The sequence below is a fragment of the Eulemur rufifrons genome, chromosome 15 (genome assembly GCF_041146395.1).
Source record: "Eulemur rufifrons isolate Redbay chromosome 15, OSU_ERuf_1, whole genome shotgun sequence".
Taxonomy (NCBI): Eukaryota; Metazoa; Chordata; class Mammalia; order Primates; family Lemuridae; genus Eulemur; species Eulemur rufifrons.
In genome coordinates this window covers 52,683,686-52,696,254 of record NC_090997.1, presented here as the reverse complement: position 1 = coordinate 52,696,254, position 12,569 = coordinate 52,683,686, and the positions used below count along the sequence as shown (strand labels likewise).

The 12,569-nt window shown below is 40.1% G+C and overlaps 1 protein-coding gene across 8 annotated transcripts in view; it reads right to left on the bottom strand.

The window, feature by feature from the left end:
- KLHL32 (kelch like family member 32) overlaps positions 1–12,569 on the bottom strand; it is a 139,098-nt gene that overhangs the window by 118,368 nt on the left and 8,161 nt on the right. For all 8 annotated transcript variants that reach the window (XM_069487975.1, XM_069487981.1, XM_069487979.1 and 5 more), the window contains exon 2: positions 11,847–12,027. In XM_069487975.1, the coding sequence (XP_069344076.1) occupies positions 11,847–12,027 (181 nt within the window). The remainder of the gene's footprint in view (positions 1–11,846; positions 12,028–12,569) is intronic.

Here is a 12,569-nt window from a genome sequence, read left to right as displayed (position 1 = left end):
CCCTAACCACAGGCCTACACAGGGTGTCACACGTGACCCGGCCTCACACCCTTCTAGTCGCCCTGCTGGCTCACTCCTCTCACTCCTTTCTCCCTCCAGCCTCCTTGCTGATCACAAACACTCCTAGTTCCTCAAACCTCAGGCCTTTGTCTGTGCCGTTCACACTACCAGGAACGTTCTTCACCAGATGGTATGTGTCTGCTCCTTACCAGTGGGGCCTCTCCAGCCTGTCCCGTTAAAAAGCAGTAATTCTCACGACTACGACCAGCACCGCCCACCTCACCCTACTCTGTTGTCCTTCAAAGCTTTTAAGCCCATTAGACAAACTTCGTATTTATCTATCTATTGGTTTATAGTCATTCTTTTCCAACTAGAATGGAAATGCCATAAGGGCAAGGAATTTGTCTGGTGTATACCTTGCTGTATCTACTGTAAGGTAATGCATACGTTGCTATATCCTCACACTCTAGAACAGTGCCTGGCACATAGAGGGCAGTCAACACGTTTGAATAAATGAATTCAAATCCATTCTGAACACAGTTGAATGAATGAATGATTACATTAATTAATGAATGAAAGAGAAAGCAAATTAAGTGAGATATGTACAGAGTGCGAGGGTCCCAGAGGAGAGACTGGAGAGTTAGGATGCAGGAAACTGCCAAGAGAGAAGGTATCACAGAGGAATGACATATGGGATTAGAGCATCAGAGGAAGATCAGAGCTCATATAAAAACCTGGCTTTCTAAAAGGCTGAGATTCAGATTACATGCTCCTATGTCATTCTGCCTTGAATTATCATGTCAGTATGTTTTATCTTTTCTACAAACTGTACATTCTTCGAGGGCAGAGAATGTCTGTGATCATTATATGTTAACTTGACTGGGCCAGCGGATGCCCAGATATTTGGTTAAATGTTATTCCTGAGTGCGATAGCCTTTCTGGATGACATTCACATTTGAATCAGTAGCCCGAGTAAAGCAGATTGTCTTCCCTAATGTGGATGGGCTTCATCCAATCAGTTGAAGGCCTGAATAGATTAAAAGGCTAAGTAAAGAAGAATTCTTTCTCTCTGCCTGTCATGAAGTTGGAACATTGTTCTCCACCTACCTTTGGACTCAGACTCTGACTGGAACCGACACCAGCAGCCCTCCTGGTTCTCAGGGCTGCATACTTCACTTCAACCGCATCATTAGCTCTCCTGGGTCTCTGGCTTGCCAAATGTAGATCCAAGGACTTCTCAGCCCCCATAATCATGTAAGCTAATTGCTTATACCTATCTATCTATCATCTATTCCTATTTGGCTCTGTTTCTTTGGAGAACCCAGACTCATTCAGCATCCTATTGATTTTTCTTTCCTGCTACCACATCAGTACAACACCCTGCATATGCAGGTGCTTAACATGTTGTCGGAATGAATGGCAATGCCCTTTAACACAAGAGCCCATCAGGTTATCTTTAGAGAGCTACTCTCCATCCAAAACTACCTACTACTACTATTATTCTTAGAATCGCTCAACTTTGAAACTAAGACCTGACTGACAATGACTTTATTGTATTAAAGCTGTCTGTTCCTCAATGTTCTGTTTTCACAACCTAATTGCTCAATGTTAAGGGGGGAAAAAAAGATACTCCACTGGGAGGTCACCTTTCTTGAAAACAATAAAATAATTATGAGACAGCTGTGAGGTACCTACAATATATTTTCTTTCATTTAAAAAAATTTAACTAATAAATTTTATTTCTTAGAACAGTTTTAGGTTCACAGCAAAACTGAGCAGAAAGTACAAAGAGTTGCCCATAGTTCCTTCCCCCTCCTCAAACACAGCCTCCTCCACTGTCAACATGCCCCAGCAGGATGGCAAATCGATGAAGTTACATTAAAGCATCATTTTCAACCAAAATCCATAGTTTACACTAGGGTTTACTCTTGATGTTGTACATTCTATGGGTTTTGACAAATGTATGATGACACGTATCCGCCCTTACAATATCACACAGAAGAGTTTCACTGTCTTAAAAATTCCCTGAGTTCCATCCATTATCCCCCCCACCCCTGGCAACCACTGATCTTTTACTGTCTCCATAGTTTTGCTTTTTCCAGAATATCATACAGTTGGCATCATGCAGCATGTAGCCTTTTCAGACTGGCTTCTTTCTCTTAGTAGTATGAATTCAAGTTTCCCCCATGTTTTTTCATGGCTCAATAGCTCATTTCTTTTTATCACTAATATTCCACTGTCTGGATGTATCAAAAGTTACCTATTCACCTACTGAAGGACATCTTGGTTGCTCTATGCTTTGGCAATTATGTGCAATATTTTTGAGAGAATGTTTTCAAGTAATTAGAATAAAAATAATGGATGGCATATATCCAAAAATAATAGTGACAGGAATTATTAGAAAGAAAAAATTCTCAAAAATTTCATTTGATGTCTGGAAAGTGGCAAAAGTATTTCCAATAGATATTATATCATAATTTATATTACCTAACAATGAAACTATAGATTATATCTAAAAATGGAATCATATACCTAACTATATTGCATATTATTTGTACCAGTGATTCTCAAAGAAGGTTGTCTGTGAACTGCTACTTAAGCATCCAGGACAAGATCAGAAACCCTTACCAGAACACAAATGAACTCACTACATACTTCCTTGAGAAAGACTTCCTGCAAAAAAAAATTTGCCATGTGAACTAATACACTGTGTCATGATATAGCTGATATACGTACTGTAGCTTATCAGTGTGGAGAGTTAAGCATTTTGCAGACTGGCACTGGTACATGGACCATACTTTGAGTAGTTTTATATATCACCCCCTAGAGAGTTAGGCTTCCTTTCCCAACACTTTAAGAAACCACCTTCCTGAATTTTTCTGAATCCTCTCTGATCTTCAACAGTATACAGCAATCTCTTCAAACACTTTCCTTATCTGGATGTGGAAAATCCTTATCTGGATTTGATTAAAATGTACACCCTGGTTACGTTCATACGTCTTTGACTCTTCCTTCTTTGTGCCTTTGGCCATCTTCCCATTCTTTTTCTGCCATCTGAGTAAAGGCATCCTTTAGGTTCTGATCACAGACATCTTTTTCCCTGCTCTTCTTTCCCTCTTCATATACAATCTCATATGTTCCTAAGGTTTCAACCATCATCTCTGTACAGAAGCTCCAGTGGTGATGCTTTGGTGACCCTTGCATCATCCGGCACAAATTTTTTTGCATGAGTAGATGCTCAGTATATGTCTATGGGATTGAGACAATGGTGAATTACGTGTACCATTTGGCTCTATTATCCACCATGCAGCTTCTTTGTTCTTATCACATTAAGAAATGTAATAAAGAAGCACATTTATTCATGAAGTAAGCAATAGCTACTGTATTAAAATATTAAATAAAATAAAATATTCAATACCAATTAAAATCTAAAAAATTAAAATGCAGATGTTTAAAAAATATTTAAGATATAAAATATTAGAGGTAAATTATTTTACAGCTGCATAGAGTATAATAAATTTACCATCAGAAAGAAAATACACAGTGATAAAATTGTCCTAATTACCTGGATTTTTACCTTTTTCTATTGTCAGGAATTGTTTATTTCAAAATTCTACCAAATGTGGTGAAAAGAGATGACAATCTGCAAATATATTATTTCCTTGATGTTTCTGCTATCAAAACTCAAATAAAAAAGGAAATAAACTTTTTTAAAGCAGCATACATTTGAATAACTTTCTCATAGCCTTGTTAATCTGCCCATGAGAAGCTTCCTTAAGTTTTTTTTTTCCTTCTTCCTCTCAGGGTCTTAATAATGTCTTCAAAGCTGAATAAAACCTCATTCTCTAGCCATACTCTTTAATTCCTAATAGACACTGTTCTACTTCTTAATGATTTCTACAAATAGGTTTTATAAAATTGAATGTTAATTTAATCATGTTCAATCATGAGTTTACCATATAACACATAATTTAAATATACTGTAAGAATGATACTCTGGTTCCTCTGTGATCAATATGTGAAATACAGAAGTCAGAGAAAGGAAAGACAACAATGTGCAAATATGCCAGAATTAGCAATGCTGCTGTTTTCCGCATAAACACCCGATAATAACAGACTCAGTAGTGCTTGTTTGGCCTCAAGCAAAGTAATTAATCACAGGACAGGCCAGTGTAAAATTGACTATGGAAAATATTGAACATCACGAGATTTAATTTTAGTGACATTCATGCACCAATTAAATAACTGCAGAACAATCCTTTGCTATTTGGGACAGTAGTAGATATTTATATGCTCACAGTAATCATCAAAAAGCTAAACCAAAAACAATCATTCTATGTACTGAGGGACTTTTAGTTATTTTACTATTTTTTATGTGTTTTTTTTTCTGAAAAGGAGATTAGATGTACATTATTCCCAGCTAAAATTTAATTTTTGAGGACTGTTTTAATCAGACTGTGACAACATTACTGCAGATCAAGTGAGTGGATCCTAATTACAGCATCAAGCCCAGCAACTGCTCAGAATGTGCCCAGAAGAAAGCTACAGCATGGATGACCGAAAGAAAGACAAAAACTCACTACTAAAAGTCTTGAATATTCATATAGCATTTGATGGTTTACAAAGTACATTCATTTTATTAATTTTACTTTTTAAGCAAAAGATAATTTACTGGAAGCAACCTCAAGGGAGGTTGAGAAGCAGGCTAGGAATAAAGGCAGGAGCTGCAGTGTGGGGGGCTGTTAGCAAAATAACTGTCAACGCTATGCTGCCGCTTATCGTTTATGTAATAAACACCATGTGTCTCCACACGTGATTTCTGAGAATTAGAAACGTTAATGAAGAGTATAGAAAACAATCAAATAGGAGACAGCATAACCTAACAATGATTTGATTTACACGTTTTAAAGTCAGCAGTGCTCTTCCCTTCAAATCTTTACAGGAGACTTTTTCAGGAGATAAGACAAACTAATATGTTAAACAGATAGCATATACATGAGTGTGCTTTGGGGGAAAATTCTGTGGAGGGGATTGGTGAGGGCCCACCCATATGACACAGCAAAAAACTGTTCCAATCAGATAGCAACAGGGAGAATGAAGACAGAGGGTCTGTGGTGGGCTGGGCACTGCTGTGGGCTTTAAAGATGCAAAGATCAGAACAGCAAAAGAGACACTGGCCCAGCCCTCAAGAAGGACTTCCAGAAACATCTTCATACACACAGCCTTCCTCATACCTGCCCTTGATGGCACAGCTTCCTTAAAAACGCTTTGTGCCTGCTCCTTCCCCAGCCCCTCCGGGCCTCAGGCCTGTGGTCAGCATGAACACTGCCTTGCTCTCATGACCCCGACCCTCAAGCCAGGAGCCACACTCGCTTAAGTCTTCCTTCTCCCTTGCCATGCGTCACAACTCCTGCTGACTCCGCCTGCTGTGCGTGTCCTGTCCCTTCTACCTCCCCTGGCCCACTCCTCAAACATACCTCTGCTCTCCAGCCATCTGCTCCTTGCCAAGCTCAGGCCATCATCAGCTCTTACATAACTGCTCTTCATGCCCCTAGTGTCAATTTTTAAATTTGGGCCTCCTTTTCTTTATTTTTAAAATGGAGATGATAATACTACCCATCCCTAGGTTTCTTTAGAGGATTAAATGGGTCCGTACACATAAAACATTTAGAATAAGTGTCTGGAGCACAGTAAATGCACAGTGATAAGAATGGCAATTATTATTATTGTTTTTAATGAAAATGCTGAAGAGGGAACAAGGGAATAAAAACAAGGCTTGAGCCCAAAATACCACCTCAAACCACACATACCAATTATACTATATAGCAGTTATTTGTTTATTTGTCTGTATCTCCTACTAGACTATGAATTCACTGTCTAGAAAATAGTAGATAACGTAACAAATGCTGACTGAATTTTTAAAAATTTCTAATTATATATTATATACTCATTTAATAGCCTTTTATGCCATTTCAATTAAATAGTGACTGGAGAATATATGATTATAAAAATACACAGGACACAGATTTTTATTTTTATCATGGGCTTTATGAACTTCTTTCCAATCTAAAAATTACATAGGCAGAAGCACACTCAGGCGCTAACGGAAAAAGATGCTCAAATATTTAATTTTCCGAAATGTCATATTTGAATCACTTTACCAACACATATAAGAAGCTATGTTAGACAGTCAAGACATCTGCTTCCCTGGCCAGAAAGTGTGGGCGTTCATGGAGATTTAAGCGAGAGAAAGCAAATGCTAAACGACAGCTTCCAGACGCTACAGGGTGGTCTGTAACCCAGGGCTGCCCACACTGGGGCCCTGCAACTTATGTGTCCCCACTGTCAGAGCGGCTTCTAAGGGAAGGGGGATAAGAGGCTGACTCGTTCCCACCTCTTGCACACACTCTAGCCCACAAGGCACCTAATGTCTCCTGTTAGCTCTGGTTCAATACTCCCTCATTCAATTGTGTTCAACGGTACTTTGATGGACTTCCTAGTGCCTGGCTAGTCACTGTCCCTTTCAGATATTACTGGTAAAGGGGCTGCAATACATGGTATGTAATCTTTAATTCCTTGAGGGAGATCAGCTGAAAGTTTTAAGATTTTAGATAAGAGGGACCCTGCATAGGAACATAGGAAGGTGGCAGAGGGTGGTCAGGATAAGGCTTTATGAAGGACATCTTGCTTCTTGGTTATGATAAATCCTGGAAGATGGACAGGGTGGACTGAGAGGACAACAGGAGGTAAGAGGTGGGAAGAAGGGTCATTAGCAAAGCTGAGAAGTGCAAAGGCCCTTGAGGTGGAACAAAGTGTGTTTAGAGAACAGTGTGGCTACAACATCAGATGGGGGAGCAAAGGGGAGAATGAATGAAGCTGAGATGGTGCCACTCTGGGGGTCTGGCAGGCAGGCGGCGAGGCACTGTGGAACACCCAAGCAGGAAGTGAAAGTCAGTCACGCAGCCATCTGCACCATGGTTTGGAAAGGGACAGCCAAAGGAGGAGAAAAATTATTAATAGATGGCTCCTAGAATGTTATAAGAAAGAGACAGAGGAGAGGTGTCAGATTTAAAAAATGAAAAGATGGGAAAGGATGAAACCAACAAGTTATTCTGACCCATCAAAAGATGGGTGATCCTGCAACCAGCTGACCCTAAAGATGAACTGACCTTTCTTTATACCAACACCCAGACAGATCATGGCCAAAAATCCCAAGTTAGTACAAGGAATGAAACAGCAACATTACTGAAAGTCTACTGTGTGTCAGATACTGCGCTTAGTGTATATACCTTCTCTCATTTAAACCTCTATGCCAACCCATCCTGAGAACTGTGCTTATGGTCACCAATTTACAGATGGGAAAACACAGATTCATCGAAGTAGGATGACTTGCCCACACTCATAAAATAGACAGTGAGGAGGGCGGATAACCTGACAAATGTTAATTAAAACAGCACCTACTACTTGCCAGGCACTGTGGGAAACAATGGTGAACAGATAGATCCGGTTCTTGGCGCTAAATTCAAACTCAGATCTGACTCCCAAGCTCATCCCCTTCTTCCTTCCACCACTACTTTGTACTTTTATAAAAGAAGTCCCTGGTCTGACTCAGTTATGGGATTTGACTAATACCATGCCACTTCCATACTGCTGAAATTAAGCCTAAAATTTTTATTTTTTTAAAACAAAAGCATTATCACTTGGCTGAAGAATGTGTTTTTACACTTTCTTTTAAAATGGTGATGATCACAGGAAGTCATAGTTACTTTGTACTCAGCCACTTATTCATTATTTATATATTAAGCAAGAAAAACTGATACGAACTCTCAGGTCAATGTAAAGGAACAGTTTACCTCAAAGCTTGGGCTTTCTCACTCTCGCAGTCGCACCTTCCCTGAATCAGAACAACAATTGCTTTAGCCTCACAATAAACTGCCGGATCCGAGTACAGAGTCAAATCTAGTTACATCAAAGTACTTAATTAACTTGAACAGATCACAGTAGAAGGGAAAAAAATCCACACATAATTCACATATTTTTCATGTTTAGGATTTTAAGAATTGAAATATACATGGAATTCTCTGACAATTAGAAAGTATTTCTTCATTCACTTAAGAAATACTTATTAAGCAATTATAAAGCATGAGGCAACATTAAAAATGTTGTGAGAGACAAAGCAATTACTAAGACAAGATACTGTTTCCAGGTATTTCAGTGTAGTAGAGCACAGGACAAAGAAAACAAACCTAATTCTAGTTTAGGGCATGTGGCTGACGGGAGATAATTCTCCAGGGGTCTCTTCCATTTCTGCATATATTGTGAGTGAGACAAGTATCCTCTGTCCTGAACTTTCTTTTTAAGGATGTTTCTATAATCCTCCAGAGCAAAAGGCAGGTTTGCTTACAATCCTAGAAGATTTAGTGTCCGTTTGCAGAGCAAAGGGCAGGCATGCTTACTGTCCAGTACAATAATGTCTCCCGCCAGAGCAAAGGGCAGACATGTTTACTACCCATTATAAAAGATTCTGGCTCTTTAATCACAATGATCCTCTCTTATAACACAACCCACTCTGTGTGCAGTAATGCAACCTGGCCTCTTCATGTCATCCTGTGGGAACTGGGATCAGAGAAAAAAAATGCTGATAGTAAGATACTGCTATTGTTGTGAGTAACAAACTGTCCTTTGTTTTTGACTTAGGAGTCTCATGTCTTCTACTAGCATCTATAATACTGTGGTGAGCTAATTAGTTAACTTGTAAGTAGGACAAAATCAGATGCTTGACAGTTTTTGACAGTGGTAGGCTGCAAAAATGGCAATAGATTCTTTCCCTTCCCGTATCCATGCCTTTTAGTATACCCTCTTTCGCTGACTCTGGCCTTGGCCATGTGACTTGCTTGGCCAAAGAGATATCAGCAAACACTATACAAAAAGCAGCTTAAAAAGAACATGTATGTTGAGGTTTGCCCTCCTACCATTCTTAGAATTTAGTTGCCATGTGAAAAAGTCTAGGCTAGCTGTTTGTGAGCAATGCATGGCTCAGTAGCCAACAGCGTACCAATCCCCAGACATATAAACAAGGCCAACTTAGATCTTCTAGCCTCCAGCCAACCCTTAGTTAATCACTGATGCAAGAGTAAATCCAGCAAAGATCGACTGAGCTGGCACACTAGAAGGACTATTTGGCTTCTAAGTTTTGGGGTGGTATGTTATGTAGCTAAAACTAATAAAAATACTGGGTACGAGGCAATGATTGCTTCCAGTGTAATATCTACATTACCAGCTCCATAGGGCTCGGTCTATATCTGGTTAAATACTGTAACTCCAGCACTTAGCACAGTGCCTAGAAAAGAGTTAAGCGTCAATTGTCCCAACTTTGTTTTGGTTTCTCCATCCCCACAATCAGTGCACAAGTCATTGAATTTTCATCTTACAAGCAGTTTGTGAGACTGAAGGATATATGTATGAATCCAGCAGGGCACACAGCTGCAGTGAGAAAACTTAGTACTCAGGGACACAGGTATGTGAAAATCAGCTGTTCTACTTAACATGTGGCAGTCCTTGGACAAGTTATTTAAAACACATTAGTTTCCTCACTTGCAAAATACGAATAATAAAATTTTCTTCACAGGCTTTATGATATAGGCCAACTTCCGGGCCACAAACTGACACCAGTCTGTGGCAAGCCAGGAACTGGGCCACACAGTAGGAGGCAAGAGGGGGCAAGGGAGCGAGGCCCCACCTACACCCACAGCTGTCCCCATTGCTTGCCATCACTTCCCGAGCCCTGCCTCCCATCAGATCAGCGACATCAGTCCCTCACAGGAGCATGAACCCCACTGCAAACTACACCCGCACACTCCCCACGAGAATCCAACGCCTGATGATCGGAAATGGAGCTGAGGTGGCAATGGCCCTACTCCCCTCCCCACCCCATCCACGGAAAAACTATCTTTCAGGAAACTGGTCCCTGGTGTCAAAAAGGTTGGGGACCATTGCATAGGTATTATAAAGGAGGCACTGTCTGTCCACAACCTACCAGAGTATGAGGGGCATTATGGTGGAAGAGATGAGAAACTAGGACTGTTAAATGCCAAGAAGTGAAACGGCTTCTCACACCCGCGTGTATGCACTCACTCACATCCTCTCTCCTCTCTCTTACACACATGAACACATGCACCAAATCAAACCATTTCCCAAAATTAAATTCCAAACCCAATAGGCAGAGACCTAAGTGGACAGATGCTAGCACCAAGACTATCTCACGGTCTACAAAAAGACAAAACTCATTATATAATGTGCACACAATCCAATGTGTTTTGTTGATTCAAAAGCCCCTCTGAATAATATAACCTTTCTGGAAGATTAATACCTGACAATGTGAGAGTGTGTAAAATCTATCATTATATTAATGGAACTAAAAGATTACAGATATTCTGCTTCATTTCTGCAGTTTAGAATTAAATCTCTACTTTTTATTTTAGAAACACATATTTCAAACAATTGCTTCTTTATTCTCTACATTACTCAGTTTTAACACATTTAAAACAATTTTTTTAAAAGGTTTTCTTTTATAGTTTGGCATCTTGGAAAATTCTCCGTGACTGCTAGTTGGCAACTGAGTGTGGATGATATTATTTCTTAAACATCAAAAACAAGATTATTATTGGAAATACGCAAACCAACCAACAAATTTCCCATGAGCCTAAGTTGGTTTCTGTATTATTTAGAGACTTTGGTGAGAGAAATAAAAAAAAAAAAAAAATCATGATTAAATTTATATTTTCATTTATACAGAAATTCATATTGTTATGTTTCAAGAATATAACCTAGTCACTAGTTAAGTGAAATAACATGGAAAAAGAAATTAAATAAGAATTAAAATCATATATATTTTCAGAAATTAATATTTAAAAAAATTCCAGTTAATACTTGTCCAGCTTTGCTTTCTTATATCCATATAAGAGGTAGAATAGCATGCTGGTTAAGAGTCAGACATGGATTTCAATCCCAGATCTGCCATTTAGGAACTGTGTGACTTTTTATTTAACCTGTGAGTTATTACAAATTCCTTAGCCTCTGAGATTCAGTTTCCTTATATGCAAAATGGTGATTTTAATAGTATGTACATGTTTGTACAAAGGGTTGTTGTGAGGATTGAAATATGCATACAAAGTCCTTTGTCCAACACCTGAATCACAGGAAGTGCTAAATAAGTGGCATTTAGTCAGCTATAACCATACTGTACACTTTAATCTTCATAAAAGCAACAATCTATCATCGCATATCAGTGGCTGTTGAGAACCAAACTCCAAAGTTCTACTAAACAAGCTAATGTGTCTTCTTCAGCCACATGTGTCAACCATAATGGTCCATTAGGCCAATTGCATCTCTGTCCCTGGGGCAAATAATTAGAAAGCATTAAGAACATGTATAGAAAATAAAAAGTCAGAAATGCTGCATGTATTCAGAGACATTTTTATTTTAACAAATTGTATTACAGATGGTTCTTCTGATCTTGAATCCAGAAATATCCCTGCCTCAGCCCACACCCCCATACAGAGCACTGTGGTGCCACATTTTCTTACGGTGGTCAAGTGCCAAAGGCCCCTGGGCTCAGATGCGAGGGGAAGTCTGCTGTCCAGCAGAAGGACATCCAGGTGGCCAGCCCAGGGAGCACCCCAACAGGCCCCAGATCACATTCTGCCCAGGCAAGAACACAGGCCCCCAACATTCACAACTCTGGGGATACCATCTAATTGTTTTGTGGTTGAGAGACAATTCCAGAAACACTGTCATCCTCTGTTTATTGATACCTTGAACGAATCAAACAAACTACCCTGACTTACCCGGAAATAGTCGCTGCATGCTGCCAGGACCGCCTTGTGAGCGTGGAATTTCTGCTCCTCAGCGATCAAGGTGACGTCGCAGAGGATGCCGTCACTCCTCTGCTGATTCAGTGCTGCCAGGACGCTGTCATTGTGAGATTCGGAGTGGCAAAGCCTCTGGCCTGTCAGCATTTCTTGAATACTACAAAGGAGAACAATGAAGTCAATGTTCTTCCTTTCGCCAGCCCCTCCGCCCGACGCTCTCTCCCTCCCCAGCACCCACGGAGGTGACACGGACTCCAGTGCACTGGACGAGCAGGACCTTCCTGCGTCCCACTTTCTTTCTCTCTACCATTCTCTTGTTCTCCTTTCTCTGGGTCTCTCTTCTCCTCACCCCCATAGGCTCTTGCTCTCTTCTGCTAGAGCCCCTCTTTCTGAATTTGTGTTTGTGTGTCCGTCTGTGTCTGCGTATTGGCCCAGGTCCCCTCAGTGTGGAAACATCTGTGAGTGCAAGACTTTCTTTAGCTGTGTGTCTGAACACATGACACGTGTGCATGTGACCCTTCCCACTCTGTCACGCCCTCTCTAACTCTGAATCCTTCTCCAGCTTTGTACCTTACCACATCTTCCCACAGGACACAATATTCCATTAATAAATACAAGCAAACTGAGCAGACATTAGGACAAAAAGGGCTGCAAGTGACCATTCCATGGAGAAGACAATTAAACCATAACAGCTTATTA